Raw genomic sequence first — 24196 nt, forward strand, 5'->3', positions numbered from 1 at the left:
AATTTTAGTTTGAAGTTCAATACTTACCTCTTGCATGCTTGTTTTCGCAGCTTTAAACTTCGAGAACTTTTGAACGGTGAGAGGTACAGCTTTGGGAAAACCCCCATTTTAAAGAGGATAAAATTACGAACATTTTGGTGTCTAAAAACACGCACGTGCTCATTGAAAATGTTGTGTATTTTTAATTTAAAGTTGACATATGTGGTATGCAAAATTGGGACAAACTTGGATCTTAACGAATCGTTCATAATACAGAAACTTAACGAAAGCGGTACCTAACGAATCCCTAACGAATTTCGTTATGGTAACGCGATTCCATAATAGGCCTCCAGGCCACTTTACCACTTACAAATCATACGTAAAGTACACACATACTACTTCTGTTACTGACGCATGCGCAGATGCACTTGTATAAGATTTAAGTTGGCAGGTTTTCGTCAAAAACAGTAGGAGAATTTTGCATTTTGAATACTTATGTAGCTGTCTAGATATTAAAAAACAATGAGGTCAAAGGTTGTAAGGTATTTTCTGCATCCTTCTTCAGCTACCATACATCTTGTCATATTCCATAGCATCCGTTGAAACCGCTTTCTCTTTTCTCCCTGCACACCCTTCATTCGAAGATACCACGTGATTCATCCCTCTATTGTTCGTTGGCTGGACCACGTGCTCTCCCATCATTTTTCTTTAGCGTTTAGTTAGTCTTAGCATTTTGTACGTTGAACAAGGTTGGGTGAAAATTTATTGGAAAGAAGTGAATTTTATGATAGGCTACCTACTACATGCTGTTTCACATTCAAGATAGAATCATTTTGTCAAGAAAGAATTTTCTCAAACTAATCAATCGTGTTTTTGTTCACGTCTCCATTCGTGATTCAGGGTAAGTAAATAAAAGTATTAATGTAAGTAGATATTATGTTGGATAAGGATAAGTTTTGTTTGTTTGTATGCAAAATCTACATATCTACATCTGAAACTGAATCTATTCCTCAATTCTCATCAATTTGTTGGAATTATTCAACTATTCTCCGAGCTTGTGCTTGTATTAATTACGTTCTAGTCTAGTTCATGAGGTTAAATGTACATTCTTGAAATATGCCGATTTTCTTCAGTTTCTAAATTTACCGTGGATTGTTTCTGAACGGTTCTGGAAAAACCCAGAATTGCAATTTTTCAGAATGACCGATATCCCTGATCTATGGTCATTCATCATCTCGAATGTATAAAGATAAACGTATTAAACGTGGACAAAAGTTCAGTTTTTTGCTAAAATTACAGAAAATATCGAATTACTAAAAAAAAGTCTGTTTGTTATCAGACTTATCTGGATGACGCCTGGTTCTTTTTTTTATCAAAAATTACCGAAAAGTGTTGTTTTTTCTATACTTGAAAACCGCTCGTTTCAAATCAAAATTTCCTAGAAATGTTGCCTTTTTTGTTGTTAATAATCTGTTTTTTATTTGTTTTTATTTTCCAAGTTATAAAACTTGCAAAAAAATCAGTTTTTCATAAAAACTTTTAAAAATTTTTACTTTTGTTTTCAAAATTCCAAAACTTTTTTTTAGACAGAATTGCAAAAAAAAATTATTGGAACAAAATTTCCAGAAAGTCTTGCTTTTTTTTGTTGCCAAAAATTTATAGATATTTTTTTGTCAAAATTCGGTTCTTTATCAAAAACCTCACAAGGGAACCTCGTGAGGTGTCACACTCCGATTTGAACGGGACCGAGATTTTTCGAAAGAGCATAGTCTAAAACCCCCAAAACCAAATTTTCAGCTGCCCAAGTTCATTTTTCATGTTTCGATTCTTAGCAAATTTATGAAAATTCGAAATTGACTGTTTTTGGCGATTTATGTTTTTTTTTTTGAAGTACGTACTTGATCAGTAAAAATGGTCAAAGTAAGTCCCAAAACTAATATTAATTACCCAAATCCCAATTTTACCATTTCCCGCCATTCTGGAGCCTCCAGCGCGATTTTTCAATTTCTCCAGAATTTTGAATTTGCACCAGAAGGCGTGAATATGAAGTTGGGCAGCTAAAAATCGAGTTGTACGTATATTACACTCGACCTGTTTAACGAGTTTATCCACATTTGAGCCGATTTTGAGAGTGACACCTTAAGAGGGGTTTTTTGAGGTGTCACTCTCGCTCCAAAACGGCTGGAAGTGGTAGAATTTTCGCTCCGGGAATTAGTCGTTGAAGAAATACAGCGATTAGCACAAATTTCAAAAATTTCCTCACAAACGGTTATCTTTTGATTTTTTGGATTTTTTAATTTGAAAAAAGCTGGTCAAAAAAACCACTCTTGAGGTGTCACTCCCGAAATCGGCTCAAATGTAGATAAACTCGTTAAACAGGTCGAGTTTAATACACAACTCGATTTTTAGCTGCCCAACCGCATATTTACGCCTTCTGGAGCAAATTCAAAATTCTGGAGAAATTGAAAAATCACGCTGGAGGCTCCAGAATGGCTGGAAATTGTGAAATTTGAATTTGGGGGGTTAATTTTGGACAAAATACAGCGATTCGCGTGAATTTCAAAAATTTCTACACAAACTGGAAACTTTTGATTTTTTGGATTTTTTAATTTTGAAAAAAGCTGATCAAAAAGCCACTTTTGAGGTGTCACTCTCAAAATTGGCTCAATTGTGAATAAACTCGTTAAACAGGTCTAGTGTAATATACCACTCGATGATTAGCTGCCCAACTTCATATTCACGCCTTCTGGAGCAAATTCAAAATTCTGGAGAAATTGAAAAATCGTTCTGGAGGCTTCAGAATGGCTGGAAATGGTAAAATTGGGATTTGGGTAATTAATATTAGTTTTGGGACTTATTTGGACCATTTTTACTGATCAAGTACGTACTTTTTAAAAAAAACATAAATCGCCAAAAACAGTCAATTTTGAATTTTCAAAAATTCGCCAAAAATCGAAAAATGAACTTGGGCAACTGAAAATTTGGTTTCAGGGGTTTCAGACTATGCTCTTTCCAAAAATCGTGGTCTCGTTCAAATCGGAGTGTGACACATCAAGAGGTTCCCTTGTCAGTTTTGTTTGCTTAAGTTGCAAAAAATGTTTTAGTTTTTAACTTCAAAAGAAACCCATTATGTACTGTATCCTGTGCTTGTGGGCCCACGTGGAGGCACTTTCCCCCAAAATGCCCTCAAAAAATGTCAAAAATATCGAAAAATTGCCATAAAAACTGAAAAATATTAAAAAATTTTGTGGGGAGAGAATAAAATTGACAAAAAAACTTTTAAGTAAACAATTTTATAAAATGTTGGACTTTTATTGTGTAGAAAACTTTGAAACGAAAAGAGGATTTTTGAGGACGTTATCGGTTTTGGCGGGGAAAAAACTATAACTTTTCGTCAACTCTCCAAAAATTTACACTCTCTGACATTTTTGACAATTTTGGCAAAATCGGGATTATCTGGGCAATCTTGACTATAGAATAGGACTGTCTGACAATTTTGGCAAAAATTAGTCCCATTGTAATAATTTTACTAAAAATGGACACTTTTTAATAATTTCTTCTAAAAATGGACGCTTTTTGACATTTTTTTCCTCCAAAAATTGACACTACTTTTCGACTTGGGCGACTTTTGACAAGGCAAAAAACAGAACCATGCGAGTTTGACAAAAATACAAGACTTTTGTTTGATGTACTTACTTAGTTAATTTTGGAACAAAAAGTAGACTTAATGTTGAACAGAAATGGCAAAAATCAACTCTTTTCGGATGTTTGAGATAGGGAGGGGTACAAAAAATTATGGACTTATTCCTTTCGAGAATTAGTATGGCCCCAAAAAAGAACTGACGAAAAAAGGTCCTCTAGGTATTTATCTGTAAATTAACTTCATCGTTGTCGTCGTTGTCGAGCTTTATAATTTAAAATATTCACCTAATCAGACATTTCTGTAATGAATTTTGAATCTTTTAAATATTTTACAGTTGTTCAAGCTTCTCTGCCAGTTGAGTTTGTGAAATATGTCGCAGATTAACCCAGAAGATCTAAATAATCAACAAGTTGCCGAAAGTCAATGTCACACGAAAGCCGAACTAAAAAAATGTACTTTCTCATGGACAATCAATCATTACCCGGTTCTCGCTCGGAGACGAGAAATATTGAAATCGTCATCGTTTTGTGCTGCTAGTGATGATTTCAAGTGGCATTTGGAACATTCACTTGATGGGTATGAATTTTATTTAGAGAGTAACCTACTTAGTTGTAAGTGCATCAATAGGTTATTTACCAATCATTTACCTATTTGTCAGAAAAATCAAGCTTAGGTGAACTCGTAGTATGTATGTATGTACCGTTTAGGTAAATATGTAGGTACATTAAAAGATGTTTAATGTTTTTAAGTTATTGAGTAAAATAGAAGTAGGTAGGCCTTAGTGAGTGAATAGTGAATGAAGTTTTTCTCGATGAATTCGCAAAAGATTCAGTTTAAATCTTAGATTAATGAGCTTCCATTTCCAGAGTATGAAGAATTAGATAGGTACCTAGTTGTTGTTTCGAAGATTTTCTCTTCATCACAGCCATATGTAGAGATAGGAACCAATTTTTAGAGTGAGAACCTTTTTTTTTTTTGGGTAGTCTACCTGTCTGTAGTTACCTACGTAGATAATCAGTTTCTTGAACGATTTGTTTTTTTTTTCTGTTCTTGCTTGGTTTAGACGTCTATTCGGTTGTAGGTATTACGAGGTAACTAATTTATTAAATTGGGTAAACGTCATGATTTTTACATTTGTTATTATTTTTCATTTCAGTCATCCAGACTCGACTTCGACTAGTGTTATACTCGAATTATGTCCCAATTCTGAAGAAGATCTTGAAAAGCACGGTTCGGTATCTGGAAACGTGGTAATTTCTGTGCTGAAGACTGATCGAAGCAAACTTATAACCAAAACCAATTCATTCACTTTGAAGTCTAACGAAGAGAGCCCCAGCTTCAAATGCGAAATTCGATTTTTCACCGGATTGAATCATTTGGCGGAATCGGCATTTCAAGGTCAATTAACGTTTCTTTGCGAACTGAGCTATGTAAAAAGTAACAGCATTGTGAATATTTCTTCTCCGTGTTGTTCGAGTCCGATTGAAATTCCTGAATCCAGCCTTCCAACAGACTTGGGACGATTATACTTCGATGACTGTTTCAAAGACTTGACAATTTCAGTCAAAGAGAAAAATTATCTCGTTCATAAGGCTATTCTAGCCATTCGCAGTTCGGTTTTCGACGCCATGTTCAGAAACGATATGCAAGAAAGCAGTAAAAATCGCATTGTAATTAACGATTTAGAAGAAGAAATATTCGAAGAAATGTTACACTACATTTATACAGGGAAAACGAAAAATTTAGACGAATTAGCCTTCGAATTGCTGCCAGTAGCAAATAAATACGATCTTAAGGAGTTGAGGATCATGTGTGAAAACGTTCTGTTGAAGAAATTATCTGCAGACAACGCTGTGAAGATTTTAATATTGGCTGATGTGCATCATGCTGAAGGATTGAAGAAGGGTACTCTTGAATTTATCAAAGTGAATTTTGCTGATTGCGAAGATTTAAAAAATGCTGCCGTTTGGAATGATTTGGCCACTACTCGTGCTCAGTTATTGAAAGATATGTTGGATGCTTTTTGTAAGACTTAAATGATTTAAGTTACGTTTAATTTAAGTATATAAAGAACCAAAATTTTGAAATATACATGAATTAATTCAATGTGTATCCTTTTTTATACTTATTGATTCATCTTACCTACCTACTCAAATATTCGTTACCCTTACTCGAATTTAGTGTAAGATATGAATGTGGGTACTATCGAGGAGAGTATGTACCTCAACTGATGATATAGGTCCTCAAGAAGCTATTATGAGCCTATAGTGTAGCTGGTAGCTGGTCAGTGGTCAGTATCTACTTACAAATCAAACGTAAACCTACACACTACTACTTCTGTCACTGACGCATGCGCAGATGTACTTGTAAAACCTTTTAAATTGGCGGGTTTCTGTCAAAAACACCGAACAGTAGGAGAATTTCGCATGAGGTCGAAGGTTGGAAGGTATTTCCTGCGTCCTGCGTCCTTCTTCAGCTATCCATACATCTTGTCACATTTCAAAGCATCTGTTGTTGAAACCGCTTTCTCTTTTCTCCCTGCACACCCTTCGTTCATAGATACCATACGCGATTCATCCCTCTATTGTCCGTTGGCTGGACCGTGGACCACGTGCTCTCCTATCATTTTTTTTTCTTTAGCATTTAGTTAGTCGAGTTAGTATTTTGTTCGTGGAACGTATATTTCGTTATATTCAGAGTGAAAATTAATTGGAAAGAAGTGAATTTAATGATAGGCTGAAACTGTTCCACATTCACGATTGAATCATTTTGTCAAGAAAGAATTCTTTTCTCGAGTTAATCGATCGTGTATTTGTTCACGTCTCCTTTTATGATTGTTAAGTAAGTATTCAAGTTGAGTAAATAAATATATGTTCACAACAGCACACTTATGAACCCATGTATGGGTTAATCTTGCATAAGAAGTGAACCAGTAGGTTTACCAGCCTGGCTCACTTCGTAAAGGCTAAAGTTACATAACAAGTGAGCCACCTGTTTCAAACTAGTTTTGTCAAAGTTAGCTGCGCGCACCAAATGTTTCTCAGAGATGTTCGCTAGATGTAGTACTAACATGAGGCCTATAGAATAGGAAGTACTGGTCGGCATACCCAAAGCCCTGTTGAAATTGGGTATGCACGATGATAAATTTGACTAATGATTTTTCTGCATTTTATTGCTCTATGGGAATACTGTTGATACCAAAAATTTTGATGTGGTTCAGACTTTTTGACAACCAAGCAATTTTCACAAAATTCAATATAGTTCAAAAAATTTTTAAATTTTTTTGAAAAAATTTTCTCCAAAAATTTTTTATTCTGTTTCTTGATACAGATAAATTATATATTTCAATGACTGTGATATGAGGAAATATGCCTTCATCGCCTAAGCGATGATTAAATTAATCATCACCATAGAGATGATGAATAAAATAACTCCCTTAAACTGCAAGTTCGGTAATGTGTTAACTCCTACTACTGTGCTACTCCTACTACGTAGCTATAACGTAATCGCGCGCAGCAAACGCATAGAACGCATCCGATGCACCCAAAAATAGTATAAATAGAGCAACACGGACGCGAGCCAAACTAGTTGTATTTAAAATGGGCTAAACTTCTAAATAAGTTGAGCTTCCAAAAGATCTTGGACTCGGCGATCGCGCGAAGCTGGTTCTTGGTCAGAAAGTGCATTTATGTAGATACGAGTAAGATGAGATCCCTCTACGGGGATGCTCATCTCCTTTTATTCAATAATCGCCCACTTCATTAAGTGGTTAATATGTTTCTCGTTTTCGTGATTTACATTATCGTATACGTAATTAATCGCGTTCACACCAGATATCATCCGATTATGCTGGCCATCGGTGATAATCCTAGAAGAATAGGTACCTCGTGTAATACATTGCTGTCGACCGGCCTAGTACTAGTGAGCCACCCTGAAAGAGACAGTAGAAGCGGACATTATGTGAACCTGGGTGAGTATATCTCACCATTTATTCCGAAATTGCATGCAATTTCTAGGGTATCTAATTACCCACCTTCCGTAATTCACTAACGCGAGTCGTAAGGTATAAGCTTGTGCATGTACCTATTATAGAACAACCCTATAGTTATTCTATACTTCTTTATCTTTGTACCCTTTTTAATATGTATTTGATTTCATTATTTCTGATTAACAATAAACATATTATCACCTTAGTGTAATTAATATGAGTTTTATTGGTAATTAGAGATTAATTCTGTGAAGAATGAGCTGCATGACTGAAACCTCTCCGATAAATTGAGCTAACCTGGCGAGGCAATTATTCACTACCTTAGGGAATATTTCTTGACTTAAGTACGTAGGTAGTAATTATGATAAAAACCATCTATATCAATCATGCCAGATCTCACTCTATCAACTGTGCAATTAGAATTTCGATTAGTTAATTAGAACAGAAATTGAAAATGATTTTAAAAATTTTGAAATTTTGAAAAATTGGCTCATAAGCCTACCGCGATGCCTATATATAAAAGTACCTACTACATATTGTAAGTAGATAGTATAGTACGTATGTTGGATAAAGAGAAGTTTTGTTTGATTGTCTATAATCTACATCTGAATCACTATTCCTCAATTTGCATCAATTTGTTGGAATTTTATTATTCGACGAGTCTTTGAGCTTGTATTAATAGATTCTGTTTGTCCAGTTCACGAGGTTGTACATCCCTGAAATCTACTGATTTTCTTCAGTTTCGAAATTTACTATGGATTATTTCTGAACCGTTCCGGAAACCCCCAGAAATTGGCATTTTTCAGAATGATCAATTTCACTAATCCACTTTCCCCGAACCTTATCATCTCAAATACCTATATAAAAAGGTGGACAGAATTCAGTTTTTTGCTAAAATTAAAGATCGTTTTTGTTGTTATTTTATTTATAGGTATTTATTTTTTGGTCACTTTCCAGAAAATCTGATATTGTGCCATAATTGAAAAAAAGGTACCTATCCTGTATTACCTGTTTTTTTTTTTTAAATCAAAATTGCCAGGAAAAATCTGTTAATTGTCAGATCTATCTATACAGTGTGACACAAAAGTAGTGCTCGGTAGCTTTTATTTCCAAGTGGAAAGAGCTAGCGAGATGAATGAAGCAGCGTTGAGTAGGGAAAAATAAGAGCTTTCAAAAGCGACCTTGAAAATTTCTGGCCCATGCACAGGGTGTCACAAAATTGAAAAACCGGTTTGGTCAAAAAATTCAAACAGGTTTTTATTGGCGCAATGTATTCTACACACCAAGGCGACAAAAACGTGATATGAATTTTTTGAAACAGGTTCATTAATTTGCAACCAGTTGACAAAGAATACCCAAAAATTGTAGATAGAGAAAAAAGCTTGAAACAAAAGTTGTAGAGCATGAAGAATTACACAATCTTGTCTAATCACATTTTGAAACCGGTTTATTGGTTCGCATTTAGCAAGCAGTTTTTTGACAATCATCTAAAAATTAGAGATAGAGAAAAAAGTTTGAAACAAAAGTTGTAGAGTGTGAAAAGTTGAACTACTTTCGCTAATCAGATTTTGAAACCAGTTCATTAATTCGCAGCAAGCCATCGAAAGTTACCTGGTTGCAGGGTCATTCCATGTCAATTCTACTAAAAAAACGCGATTTTGAAAGTCATGTCTTTCGATTTCGCTCAATTTTTTTTTTACAATACCTACCCACCCGGTAAGTAAGAAACCCGTAATCAGTTTGGTCCCAGCCCCCTCAGGGGGCCGGTGGGGGAGCTTCCATTATTTTCACATTGTCTCGAGGTACTCAACTTCAGCAGCGCATTCCTCCAAAACTATGATACTTTGATCAAAACTGATTTCACAGTTCGAAAGGGTATTGCATTTTAAACTTTTAAAGCATTTTTAAATTTTCAAAATTTGAAAGTTCAACTTTCAAAATGGCGCTGTAAGTGGAAGCTACCATTTAAAATTCTGAAAAAATGTCCGTAGAAGTACCTTTTAATGCTTTTTCGAAATATTCAAGTTTCGAGATGGGATCTCTTAATGGAAGGGAAGCACCCCCACCCACAATTTGGGGCAAAACTTTCGAAAAAAAATCTGGGGCATGTGATGTATCGAATTGTATGTTTTTGGTAACGCTGAACACGAATATAACATTAGATTTTTGATTTGGACCCGATCCACGGCCCCCAGCACCTCCTCAAATGGGGTAAAAGTTTGAAATAGGGTTTTTTCGTGCGACCTATCAATTAGTATGTTTTTGTTGACGCTGAATACGAATATGACGTCAGATTTTTGGTTGGACCCTATCTACGGCCACCAACAAATTTTTTGGACTTTTACCAATTGCGGGAGGTTCATGGGAGCCATGGGCGTGGTCAATTTGAAAAACTACGGCTATATTCGTGTTCAGCGATATCGAAAACATACTATTTCATGTGTCACGCGATTGAAACTATTTTCATTTAGGTTACCCACCTTGGGGAGGAGTTGGGGGCCGTGGATGGGTCCACTCAAAAATCTGATGTCATATTCGTGTTCAGCGTCATCAAAAACATACTAATTGATAGGTCGCACGAAAAAACATCACATTCCCCAGATTTTTTTTCGAAAGTTGTGCCCCAAATTGGGGGTGAGGGTGCTTCCCTTCCATTAAGAGATCCCATCTCGAAACTTGAATATTTCGAAAAAGCATCAAAAGGTACATCTACGGAAATTTTTTCAGAATTTTAAATGGTAGCATTGGTAGCTCCCACTTACAGCGCCATTTTGAAACCTAATCAGTTTTGATCAAAGTATCATAGTTTTGGAGGAATGCGTTGCTGAAGTTGAGTACCTCGAGACAATGTGAAAATAATGGAAGCCCCCCCCCCACCGAACCCCTGTGAGGGCTGGGACCAAACTGATTACGGGTTTCTTACTTACTTGGTGGGTAGATATTGGAATGACCCTGCAAATTGATTAGCCATTTTCAAAATATGATCAGCAAAAATGGTTCAATTTTTCACGCTATGCAACTTTTGTTTCAAGTTTTTTTCTTTATCTTTAATTTTTAGGTGATTGTCAAAAACTGCTTGTAAATGCGAACCAATGAACTGGTTTCAAAAAGTGATTAGATAGAATTGTGTAATTTTTCACGCTCTACAACTTTTGTTTCAAGTCTTTTTCTCTATCTACAATTTTTGGGTATTTTTTGTTAGTTAACTGGTTGCAAATTGAACCGGTTTCAAAAAATTCATTTCATGGTTTTTGTCGCCTTAGTGTGTAGAATACATTGCGCCAATAAAAACCGGTTTGAATTTTTTAATTTAGGGACACCCAGAAATTTTCAAGGTTGCTTTTGAAAGCTCTTATTTTTCCCTACTCAATGCCGCTTCATTCATCTCGCTAGCTCTTTCCACTTGGAAATAAAAGCTACCGAGCACTACCTTTGTGTCATACTGTATAACTATAGGTGGTTCGTTTTTTTTTTAAAATCAAAAATAATCAAAAAGTATTGTTTTTTTCAAACTTGAAAACCGCGTATTTTTTAAAATCAAAATCTCCTAGAAATGTTGCCTTTTTTGTTGCAAAAAATCAGTTTTTTTTTGTTTTTTTTTTTTTTAAATGTAAAAATTACAATAAAAATCAGTTTTTTTAAAAATAAAAATTGCCAAAAAATTCTACTTTTGTTGCCAAAATTTTTATTGGAACAAAATTTCCAGAAAGTCCTACTTTTTTTTACTGCAAAACGTCTACAACTTTTTTTTTGGTCAAAATTTAATTTTTATCACTATAACCATAAAACTTCAGTTTTTTAAAATTGCAAAAAATTATACCTACTAAGTTTTTTGTAAAAAATTCAAAAATGAACCCATTTTGTGAATATTTTTATTTTACTTAAATCTAATCCTCATCTGCAGAAAAAAACACAAATTTTTGGCAGGGTTGGAGCGACCGGGGGATGGGGAGGCTCTGCCTCTCTGTCGATTTTAGGATTGGGAAAGAGTTGACAATTTTGAGCAACAAGGTGGCAACTTGGAGCAAAGTTGTTGGAAAATTTGCGATCTTGTAGTTGGTACTGTATTTCAAAAATCGCCCTCCCCTCTTTTAGTAAAATTGGTTTACTTCGCCCCTGAATTTTGGCATAAATTATAACCGTTTGATATTTCATCATAAAAATTCTTTGTGAAAATGTTTACATAAAAACATTATGACTTTTCGTCAACTCGCCAAAAATGAACCCTCATGACAAATTTATTTGACCGTTAAAATTTTTTTTTGACAGTGTTGGCAAAAATTGGTCCTACATATTTCGATTATTTTACTAAAAATAAATATTTTTTGACAATTTTGACAAAAACGGACGCGTTTTGACCATTTTTTTCCCGCAAAAATTGACGCTTTTCGGCTTGGGCAAATTTGGCAACACAAAAAACAGAACCTTATAAGCAAATTTTGCAAAAATACAGCGCTTTTGTTTGGTAATTTTGGAACAATAAAGAAAACTTTTTGAACTGCAGAAATGGCGAAAAATCAACTCTTTTGGATGTTTGTGGTGGGGAGGAGGTACAAAAAATTCGAGAATTAGTATTCCTGCAACAAAGAAGTGACAAAAAAAAGGTCTGATGTATCTATTTATAAAATTAACTTCATCGTCGTCGAAGAGCTTTTATAAGTCAAGGTACATATTATTTAATCAGACATAACTGTACACATTATTTGAATCAATTTTGAATCTTTTGATTATTTTACAGTTGTTGTTCAAGCTTCTCCGCTAGTTGAGGTTGTGAAATATGTCGCAGATTAACCCAAAAGATCTAAATAATCAACAAGTTGCCGAAAGTCAATGTCACACGAAAGCCGAACTAAAAAAATGTACTTTCGCATGGATAATCGATAATTACACGATTCTCACTGCGAGAAGAGGAGGTATATTGAAATCGTCAGCGTTTTGTGCTACTAATGATGATTTCAAGTGGCATTTGGAACATTCATTTACTCGGTAAGAATTTTATTTAGAGAGTACCTAGCCTGTAGCACTAAATTAAATTGGGTGAACGGTAAACGTCATAACTTTCACATTTGTAATTATTTTTCATTCCAGTTGTGGAGGTTCGACTTATGTTGCATTCGAATTACGTCCTAATTCTAAAGAAGAATTTAAAAAGCACGGTTCGGTATCGGGAAATGTGAGACTTTCTGTGCTGAAGCCTAATCCTAATCGAAGCAAACTTCTAACCAAAACCTGTTCATTCACTTTGAAGATTAAAGGGAGCCAATTATGTAAATTCAGCTATTTCGCCGATGTTACGCAAATGGGTAAATTGGCATTCAAAAGCCAAGACCAATTAACGATTCTTTGCGAACTGAGCTATGTAAAAATTCGCGACATTGTGAACGTTTCTTCTCCATGTTGTTCGAGTTCAATGGAAATACCTGATTCTAGCCTCCCAAGAGACTTGGGACGATTGTACATCGATGACTGCTTCAAAGACTTGACAATTTCAGTCAAACAGAAAAATTATCTCGTTCATAAGGCTATTCTAGCTATTCGCAGTTCGGTTTTCGACGCCATGTTCAGAAACGATTTGCAAGGAAGCAATAAAAATCGCATCGTGATCAACGATATAGAAGAAGAAATATTCGAAGAAATGTTACACTACATTTATACGGGAAAAACGAAAAATTTGGACGAATTAGCCTTCGAATTGTTACCAGTAGCTGATAAATACGACCTCAAAGAGTTGAAGATCATGTGTGAAAACGTTCTGTTCACAAAATTATCTACAGACAACGCTGTCAAGATCATGCTGAAGAATTGAAGAAGGGTACTCTTGAATTTATCAATGTGAATTACGCTGATTGCGAAGATATACACAATGCTGACGTTTGGAATGATTTGACCTCTTCTCGTGCTAAATTATTGAAAGATGTGTTGGATGCTTTCTGTAAGATTTAAATGATTTTTATAACTTTCAATTTTTATACAAACCCAAGATTCTGGAAAAGTCTGAGAAAAGTCAGGGAATTTCAGAAATTTGGAGCAATTTTTCCTCAAATGTCAGGGAATTTTTTGAATGTGTTCATCTGTAATTTTTTAATAATTGTAATAGTTTTATTATACCTACTTATTTTTGAAAAAATTTCCCTCACGTCGCTCGGGTAATTTCGTTTAGTTCGGGCTTGGAACCGAACGTATTGAAAAACGTGATTTTGTAATTCAAAGGAGGGGTGATTTTCAAAATACTGTGTTTTTATTATGAAAAAAAAAGGTCGGGAAAAGTCAGGGAAAATAATTTCCAGAAATGAGTGGACATCCTGTTATTTATTGATTCATTCGTACTTATTCGAATATATTTTGTTACTTAATACCGAATGTAGTGTAAGATGTGAATGTAGGCACTAAGATTATAACGCAGGCCTGGTTTTCTTTTAAGCTAAAAAGTATTTATAAATGTGTCATTTTACTTTAATATACTAGGTACGTTTATCGTGAAAAATTCTAGATACCAATACCATAGCACGGTTTCGTGTCTCATGAAGCCTTTCTTGAACACTACGAAATTGTTATAACTTTAGCAGGATAATTATTAATAACTCGAATGAATTAATTTAACCCATAACTTGAGTATATTTTATCAACGTGCATATAACATATTTTACAGGAGTCCAATAGACTGCAATGCGCTAAGGCGCAACTTACACAACGCTAACGCTACAACACTTTCTACTTTTACAAAAAAAATAGAAAAAAAAAGATTCCTATTCACGTAGAATGGAAAAAAAATAAATAAAAATAAGAATAACGATACATAGATCGAACTAAAACTAACAATAACGAAACATTAATCAAGTAAAAAATAAGAAAAATTCGTCGAAGTTAACGAAAAATAAAGCAAAATCGACAAAACGTAAACAAAAAATAAAAACGAAAACGAAATTAAACCAAATTAATTATCCATGTAAGGAATATACTTGTTCCAATCGACATTGAATACGTAGATCCATTCGAGACCAAATAACGGGGGTCGCTCTTCTTTCACTAAAAACAACTTGAGCTCTTTGGTACATTTTTCGAAGTTTACACGAACCATAATTTCACTATGAACCTTGGATGGCTGCCCGTTGAACGATAACAAGGTAAGTTGACTGGTTTTTACTTCAGCTTTCGGCCAATATTTGAGCGCTTCTCGATAATTTATTGTTGAAACTGCCGCTGCACAATCGAGTTCCATTTTTAACTCGACACCGTTGATTGTAGGATGTACCCAGATTTTTCTGCGCAGACTGCTCGAAGATTCACATTCGTTCACATACATATCGACGAACTCTTCAACAGCTTCAATTACCGATGCATGAGCTGTCTTCGATCCAAGTGCCGATGTCTGGGCTTCTTTCTCCTTGTTTTTGTGGAAACAAGCGCGATCGATGTGGCCAATTCTCTCACAAAAATTACATGTGGCGTTAATATGATAACAATCCTCCGGTAAATGACCAGTTTTTGCGCAACGATAACATCTCTTAGAAGTTGAATCGTTATCAAACTTCTTTCTATCGATGAACTCTTTAGGATGCCGCTTCTTGTTCTTATCAGTATGGAGAGCATTTACTTCGGCCTCAGCTGTCGATTTTTTCACGTCGCTATGTAAAGCTGCTGAACCTTGAGCACATGTCTCTCTAGACGTAGCTATTTCTAATGCTTTCTCGAAGGTAAGATCGGAAATTTCCAACAAACGATTTTGCGTATTTATATCGCGTAAACCACATACCAACTGATTACGTAAAGCTTTCTTCTGATAATCACCAAAATTGCAGTGAATTGATAACTTTTGTAAAGATGCTACAAAGTCACGTACGGATTCGTTCTCCTTTTGTACACAATGATTAAATTTGAATATCTCAGCTATTTCCAACGGTACTGGACTGAAATGATTTGATAAGAGCTGCTTGACATGGTCATATTTCAACGAATACGGACTTTTTGGCGATACTTTGTCCGCCAGTAAATTAAACGTATCAAGTTCAACGTTGTGAACTAAATAATGCGTACGTTTGTCCGTAGGAACACTGAATGTCTCGAATGCACCTTCGATTCGTTGTATCCATCGGTCCCATATCATAGTACCAGCATTGAATTTTTCACATTCGAACATCGATTGCGTAGTAGTATAATTATTGATCACCGTAGATGATGATGAAGCTACCTCCGATGCTTTGGCTTCTTCATTATTCTCGCCGTTTTTTGTTCCTCCGCTTCTAGTCATGGCGAAGGCGTGCACGGAGATTTATCAGCAACGAAATCCACGAAAAAATACTCCGCGAACTGATACACTGTACGAACACATTGTTCCATATAATACGCGTAGAAACGCACAATCCTCGTCGCCAACTGTTATAACTTTAGCAGGATAATTATTAATAACTCGAATGAATTAATTTAACCCATAACTTGAGTATATTTTATCAACGTGCATATAACATATTTTACAGGAGTCCAATAGACTGCAATGCGCTAAGGCGCAACTTACACAACGCTAACGCTACAACAGAAATGAATCAATTTTTTTTCAGTTTTAATTAACAGCATCTGATCTGGTTGTACATGTTTACGTGAGGTTTTCCGTTAATATAATGAGATCTGGATTGTCCTCTTTGTGTTTATTTTCTTGCTTTTTGGTTGAGGCAAAAAGGCGATAAAATCAAAATTGTATCCAAATTGAACTAGAAAATTGAAAAAAAATTGAACTCTCCGTCCAAGTTGACGCTCAAGGCGAATTGTCCTCATTCCGCCTTCTTCACTTCTTCAATCTATGGCCTTAGGAATCAGGCGACTCGTGAACTATGCTGATTTTTGGATTTTCCTGTGTTGAAAATTTATGCTTAATTTTATTTTGGTCCATTTTATGACGATTTTCCTAAAATTGGAAAATGTGGAAATCTGCTGAACGCTCCAAAGAGGTTTCAAAACTGTCACCAATTCGGTTCAGGAGATAAAAAATAGGACTAGGATCGAATGTCAGCTTTCTACTCTCAATTTTAACAAAGAGTTTTTTCTTGGAAAACTGATTTGCATGCGTAGATTTTCAAAAACACGTCAAAATTTGAAAAATTCTACTCACTCCCTCCATCCGATTCGGTTGAACTCATTTTCGAGACGATTTGAAGCCTCCAGCAAAAATTTGTTTCTCGCTAGCCAACTGGAATCGGTCCAGAAAACGTTGTAATCAGCTTCGGCAACTGAAAATTTGTTTCTAGCAAGGGAACCTCTTGAGGTGTCACACTCCGATTTGAACGGGACCGCGATTTTTGGAAAGAGCATAGTCTGAAACCCCCAAAACCAAATTTTCAGCTGCTCAAGTTCATTTTTCGATTTTTGGTGAATTTTTGAAAATTCAAAATTAAAAAAAGTACGTACTTGATCAATAAAAATGGTCAAATAAGTCCCAAAACTAATATCAATTACCCAAATCCAAATTTCACCATTTCCAGCCATTCTGGGGCCTCCAGCGCGATTTTTCGATTTCTCCAGAATTTTGAATTTGCTCCAGAAGGCGTGAATATGAAGTTGGGCAGCTAAAAATCAAGTTGTATGTTACACTCGACCTGTTTAACGAGTTTATCCAAATTTGAGCCGATTTTGAGAGTGACACCTCAAAAGTGGGTTTTCGACCAGTTTTTTTCAAAATTAAAAAATCCAAAAAATCAAAAGTTTCCCGTTTGTGTGGAAATTTTTGAGATTCACGCGAATCGCTGTATTTTGTCCAAAACTAATCCCTCAAATCCAAATTTCACAATTTCCAGCCATTCTGGGGCCTCCAGCGTGATTTTTCAATTTCTCCAGAATTTTGAATTTGCTCCAGAAGGCGTGAATATGCAGTTGGGCAGCTAAAAATCGAGTTGTGTATTAAACTCGACATGTTTAACGAGTTTATCTGCATTTGAGCCGATTTTGGGAATGACACTTCAAGAGTGGTTTTTTGACCAGCTTTTTTCAAAATTAAAAAATCCAAAAAATCAAAAGATAACCGTTTGTGAGGAAATTTTTGAAATTTGCGCAAATCGCTGTATTTCTTCAAGAACTAACCCCTGGAGCGCAAATTGTACCATTTCCAGCCATTTTGGAGCGAGAGTGACACCTCAAAAAAACACTATTGAGGTGTCACTCTCAAAATCGGCTCAAATGTGGTTAAACTCGGATAACAGGTCGAGTGTAATATACAACTCGATTTTTAGCTGCCTAACTTCATATTCACGCCTTCTGGAGCAAATTCAAAATTCTGGAAAAATTGAATAATCACGCTGGATGCTCCAAAATGACTGGAAATTGTTAAATTTGGATTTGGGGGGTAAGTTTTGGACAAAATACAGCGATTCGCGTGAATCTCAAAAATTTCCACACAAACGGGAAACTTTTGATTTTTTGGATTTTTTAATTTTGAAAAAAGCTGGTCAAAAACCCACTTTTGAGGTGTCACTCTCAAAATCGGCTCAAATGTGGATAAACTCGTTAAACAGGTCGAGAGTAATATACAACTCGATTTTTAGCTGCCCAACTTCATATTCACGTTTTCTGGAGCAAATTCAAAATTCTGGAGGAATTGAAAAATCGCGCTGGAGGCTCCAGAATTGCTGGAAATGGTGAAATTTGGATTTGGGTAATTGATATTAGTTTTGGGACTTATTTGACCTTTGTTATTGATCAAGTACGTACTTTTTTTAATTTTTAATTTTCAAAAATTCGCCAAAAATCGAAAAATGAACTTGGACAGCTGAAAATTTGGTTTTGGGGGTTTTAGACTATGCTCTTTCCAAAAATCTCGGTCCCGTTCAAATCGTAGTGTGACACCTCAAGAGGTTCTCTTGTGAGGTCTTGATGACATGAACTTTCAGTGAGTAAAGTTTCGGCCAAATCGGAGGTGACGAGTTGACGAGGTTCCGTAGTCAGACCAGTTTTAAGGGAGGAGGATTAGGGTAAGAGTACTCCACAAACTAGCTCCACGCTTGTGAAACAGGTAGGTCTAGGTATACTTCTTTTGATGGTTGAATATTGGTAGTGGTTTCCTTATCAGACAGAATCCAACGTAATGCCATGTGACTAATACTACATTTTATCGTCTTTTGAACACTGTTTTTCGAAAAATTCACAAAAACAGTCGGAAACAATCGGAGCTTCCCACCTATTCGCGATATTTCTTGTAAGCAGTAAGCAGTATTGGCGCTGACTTGTTCGAATCAAAATGCGGTGAATAGTGAATAATGTTCGTCGGGTGTTTCTTGATAGTTCGATAAGTTAATCTCATTTTATTCGGTTTTCACTATCGTTTAGGCAGAAAGTAATGTGTACAGAACTTTTGAACAGAATGTTTGCAAATTTGTTTCTGTTGAATTTAAATTTGATTCATCGTTTTAAGAATTAGCATAAGTAGGTACTAGAAATAATAGATTAGATACATCATAACTAGCAAAAAGTGCTCCATTAAATCGAATTTCACTGGGTTGGATTTTTATAGATACGAATGTGAAAATTCATAAAAGGTGTCTTATTGCGACCCATTAAAATGCAATGAAACTTCGTCAGAAAATCAAAAATACCTATTATAAAACATTTTTTGAACAGCTTTGAAGAATTTCGAGCCCAAAGCCCAAATTGAAAGCGGAAATTTTTCAAAATTGATCAAAACGAGTTAAATATAAATTTTTGATTTCCCCTTGAAAATTGATTCCATTTTCATTTTGATAGGTTGTAAATGACAATTTTTCAAAAATCTCGAAAATCACTACACAATTCTTGAATCAAAAATCGTTGAAACTGCTCAAAAAAGGTGTTTATAGTTCTGTTGTTTTCGATTTTTTGTAGAAGTTTTAGCTGATTTTAATGAGTTGTATGACGACATCATCTTTTTCAAAAGCCCCGAAAATCATGACCCAATTTTGAGCTCAAAATTCTTCGAAAATTCTCAAAGTAACAATTTTTTTTAAATAATAGGTATTTGAAGTTTCGGTGACAATTTTGTTCCATTTCGATAAGTCACAAGGCCACTTTTGAATAATTCCGCCTTTTTCGTTGCATTTACGTTGTTTGAATATTTCATTTTTATTTTTATCGCTTTTTCTGGAGTTGAGAAGTTGGTCAAAAATTAATTGTGGAACTCTCTCTTTTAGAATTCCGATGTGCTGCGCTACCTAAAACGATGAGCGGGTGCTCAATAAGCACTGTTGAATGTTCAGAAGTTCATTTTTGACCCTTCCAGAGCGGTTTGAAATTCTGGAGAAAACTTAAAAAATCATCGGAGACTCCAGCAGGGCTCAAAGGTTACGAGTTCACGCGTATATTTTTTTACAGACAAAAAAATTCCATACTTCTGGAGAAAACTGTCCAAATCTTCGCTTATGCCCGAAAATCGACTACCACCCCTCCCCCCTCATCCCTGAATCGATTGCGACCATTTTCGAGACGATCTGAAGCCTCCAGTAGAAATCAGTTTTTCTCCAGCACACTGGAATCGCTCTAGAAAGCGCTGAAATTCGCTTTGGCGACTGAAAATTTGTTTCTGAGGGTGTTAGTTTAGGGGGGGGGGTGAGAAACCCCCTCAACAGATGCCGATTATATTCCTACGTCTAGCTGATTTTAATGTTATTAAAAAACATCGAAAATCTTGAAGATTTTGCATCCTCCCTTCACTTGGGCGTCTTGAGCTTGGGCATACATATATAATTTCCTCCCCAGCATTGAAAAACGGGGCAAAAAAATTACTTAGTTTGAATCTAAGTATCCCCCTCCCTTCACAGGAAAAATCCTGTGCCTGCTGAATAAAATGTTTTATAAATAAATAAATAAATGGCTGAAAGTGGTGCAGTTTTGTATTTTCAAAAAACAAAAGAATCTAATTTGAGCAAGTGCAATTGAAATTTTGTTTATGAGGGTTTCAAACCTACCCTTTCCTATAATCATCGTTCAATATTCACATCGCAAATAAACATTTGCAGTGGTTTCCTAACGTGATTCATAGTTTATCACGTTTAGGCAGTTCTATTGAAATCTGACTACACAGCCCAACAATATGTAATTTCCCAGTGTTAGTGTTAGGTACCCCGGAGTTCCCCACCAATTCGCGATATTTTATATTATACCTATACAGATGACGACGTCGAGCTCGTTGGAAGCATTCATCTCACAAGTTCAGTATATTGAATTTGTGAAAGTTGACCTTTATTGTGTGTTTCTAGTCAAATTATTTTGACGCATATAAACTAAAACTAGGTATATTATACCTATGTAAAAAAGAAGTGAATCGCGCGATACTATAATTTTACTTGTTTAATTGAATTCCTACCAACTTCATTGTCGAGGAAAATTTTGTCTCGATTCAAGTTCTCAACGTTTGATAATATTCACGGTAAGTTTGTACAATTGTTTGATATTGTAACGTAGTAATTAGGTCATTCCACGCCAAATCGGCGGATTTTTGCTCGAGGAATCTTCAATTTTTTTTTCAAAATCAGATCATGTTTAGAGGTCTTCAAACGATGACGAATGATGCAAACCGGACATTTTTTTCTATTTTTTTTGGAGGAGCTGTAAGGGCTTCAAAGTTCTCAAAAATGGCCGAAAATGGAAAAGTTCAGTTGCAAATTGCTCCGGTTGTACGTAGTATAGAATTTTGAACTTTTTTTTTTCAAATTGTAGTACTTTGGAAGGGTAATCGTAAGGTAATCGACGAATGATGTCAAAATCAGTGTTGCCACTTTCAAAAATCTAAGAAAATCGATTTAAAAATTTATAATTTGAATATAACCACGATGTACGCGAGTAAAAATCCTGAAAAAATCTCAGTTTTAGTCCTTTTCATGTAGAATGACATATCAAAAAAAATCGGACTGGCATTTTTTTCCCATTTTGGAGAAAAAAAATAACAAGTTTGGCACTTATTGTAAAAATACCATCAGAAACCTTAAAAAATGAAAATTTTTGCATTTTTGAGATATTTTATCAGTGTGTAGACGAACATTTGAAAAAATTTCCCTCCCTCACAAATTTGTCAACGAACTGAGATTGACGATGAATTTTTATGCTGAAATTTCCGTTGACAAAGCTACAGCCTCTCCGAATGAATCGATTTTCTTGAGATTTGCACAGTAATAGTAATTATGATGTAAATGACCCTTTTTTATGGTAAAACGAAAAATTTATATTTGGGAGGGTTTTTTGGGGAAAGAAATTTTCAAATTAAAGGAGGCCAAAAATGCATTTTTTCATAAAATGGTATTATATTTCGAAATAACACGCTAATTCACATCACTGTACGAAATTGGACTCATATCAGTTCAATAGTTTTCTCTTGACACGAACATTTGTGATTTCAAAAATTGCCTCGAAATGCTAATTTCGGATTCTTGTAAAAATATCAAATTAGAGCTCTCGTTGAGGCGAAGAACATATTATTAACAATTCAGAATCATACAGGGTCATTCAAAAAAGACTGTAAAACTTCAAACGCGCGTTATAAAACAACAGTGCATTTTAGCGCTGATCTCTTGGCAGCACTGAATTCCTTGAAGAATTTCATATTTAAAACACTCCTCACAAAGTCAGTTTGGTATAAACGTTCGGCTGCCAGAAAGATTTTTCTAAAAAAGTACATTTTTAAGCAAAAGCTCATTTTTTTCATGTCACAACTTTCGAAAATCGAAAGCTTGGGTACTGGACAAGAAAGTTTTATGAAAAAGTTCAACTGTCTGCGTGGAAAGAAGCCAGAGAGATCCAAAATAAACACGCTCTGACCTCTCCATAAAATTCAACAAAAAATGAATTTTGGTGATGTGCTCGATGATCAGTTCAGTTCAGTAAAGTTGAACTGAAAAAAAACTCGTGCTCAACTTGCACGATTTGAAATTTGTGAGAAAACAAAGGAATATCTGTGATATGTAGTAGATTCGGGAGTGTTTTGGAAATGAATTTCTTCATAGAATGCTGTGCTGCGCAGAACATCACGGATATTCCTCTTGTTTTAGCACGAATTTCAAATCGAGCAAGTTGTGCACGGTTTTTTTTTCAGTTCAATTTTTCTCATCATTTTGTTGACGAATTGCGTGGGAGGGAAATTTTTTTCAAATGTTCGTCTACACATTGCTAAAATATTTCAAAAATGCAAAAATTTTCATTTTTTAGCTTTCTGATGGTATCTTTGCAGTAAGTGCCAAACTTGCCACTTTTTTTCTCGAAAATTAAAAAAAAATGCCAGTCCAATTTTTTGATATGTCTTTACATGAAATGGACTAAAACTGAGAATTTTTTCAGAATTTTTACTCGCGGACATCGTGCTTATATTCAATTGATAAGTTTTTAAATCGATTTTTTTTAGGTTTTCGAAAATGGCAAGACTGATTTTAACATCATTTGTCGATTACCCTCTCAATGTACTACGAGTATACATAATTTGAAAAAAAGTACAAAATTCTGTACTACGTACAACCGGAGCAATTTGCAGCTGAACTTTTCCATTTTCGGCCATTTTTGAGAACTTTGAAGCCCTATAGCTCCACCAAAAAAATCGAAAAAATGTCCGGTTTGCGTGATTCGTGATCGTTTGATGACCTCTTTGAGGGCTTTCAGAAGCTCTGGAGGTATGATGTGAAGAAAATGAAATATTGAAAATTTCTCACGTTTGATGTAGAGGATTAAAACGAAAGTTGTATAATGACTCATGCAGAGGAAACAGTGGGCTACAACCTACCGTTATCATCTTCGAATTGGATAGGTTTTTTCACAAAATTTCTCGCATTAAAATACGTGTAACAATAACCGTGTTTCCGAATATTTTGGTGACTCATAGTATGTACAAAACTTATTCTGAATTAGATTAATTACTCAATCGATTCTTTGGTAAATTTTGATTAATTTTTGAATCATATATGTTACAGATCTTCAAGTTTCTCTATTAGTTTAATTCGTGAGCATCAATGTCAAGACCTTCGCTTTCGTCGTCTACTTTTTCGGCATCGAATTCAGATAATATTTCTACTTTGTTGGACCCGAGGTACCCGTTCAAAAACATCGAGTCCAGCCTTTCACGCGACTTGGGACGGATTCGTATTGATGAACATTACAGCGATACGACTATCTCAGTCAAAGGTAAAAATTATGCCGTACATAAAGTCATCTTAGCTGCTCGCAGTTCGGTTTTTCACGCCATGTTCAAAAGCAGAATGCAAGAAAGCAAAGAAAACCACATAATCATTACGGATATAGACTCGGACATCTTTGAAGAAATGTTACACTATATTTATACGGGAAAGGCTAATAATTTAAAAGTATTAGCGTACGAATTATTCTCCGTAGCGGATAAATACGATCTTAAACACTTGAAGACCATATGTGAACAAGCTTTGATCAGGAATTTATCAGTAGATAACGCAGGCAAGATTTTAACCCTGGCAGATATGCATAATGCTGAAATATTAAAGGTACACACTATACAATTCATCAAACGAAATGCTGCCAACGGTAACTGCAAGGATTTCAGGAATACAGACCTTTGGAAGATTTTATCTACGTCTGGTCCTGACTTGATGAGAGATATGCTGGCTGCATTCTTTGAATAA

General features: G+C 35.2%; 2 protein-coding genes across 3 annotated transcripts; both read left to right on the forward strand.

Moving 5' to 3' along the window:
- The first annotated feature begins 309 nt into the window (after positions 1–309).
- Positions 310–14158, forward strand: LOC135837676 (speckle-type POZ protein-like). Of its 2 annotated transcripts, XM_065353033.1 has the most exons (5): positions 310–880; positions 3957–4198; positions 4779–6463; positions 12349–12596; positions 12699–14158. In XM_065353033.1, the coding sequence occupies exons 4-5, from the start codon at positions 12388–12390 to the stop codon at positions 13414–13416; spliced, it is 927 nt and encodes a 308-aa protein (XP_065209105.1). In that variant the 5' UTR covers positions 310–880; positions 3957–4198; positions 4779–6463; positions 12349–12387; the 3' UTR covers positions 13417–14158. The 2 variants fall into 2 exon arrangements, with proteins under 2 accessions (XP_065209105.1, XP_065209104.1); XM_065353032.1 differs by lacking the exons at positions 12349–12596; positions 12699–14158 and having other exon boundaries at positions 438–880; positions 4779–5734.
- A 9396-nt stretch (positions 14159–23554) lies between these two features.
- Positions 23555–24196, forward strand: LOC135834158 (speckle-type POZ protein B-like). The gene has a single exon (XM_065347997.1). It carries the CDS (start codon positions 23555–23557, stop codon positions 24194–24196), a length of 642 nt encoding a protein of 213 aa, XP_065204069.1.

This window comes from Planococcus citri, chromosome 2, assembly GCF_950023065.1.
Source record: "Planococcus citri chromosome 2, ihPlaCitr1.1, whole genome shotgun sequence".
Lineage (NCBI taxonomy): Eukaryota > Metazoa > Arthropoda > Insecta > Hemiptera > Pseudococcidae > Planococcus > Planococcus citri.

What these genes read in the sequence shown, in the direction of transcription:
- LOC135837676 (XM_065353032.1), top strand. Translation starts at nt 3,993, where the DNA reads ATGTCGCAGATTAACCCAGAAGATCTAAATAATCAACAAGTTGCCGAA. An exon ending in TTGGAACATTCACTTGATGG is followed by an intron (nt 4,199 to 4,778) that starts GTATGAATTTTA and finishes TTTTCATTTCAG; the next exon opens with TCATCCAGACTCGACTTCGA.
- LOC135834158 (XM_065347997.1), top strand. Translation starts at nt 23,555, where the DNA reads ATGTCAAGACCTTCGCTTTCGTCGTCTACTTTTTCGGCATCGAATTCA.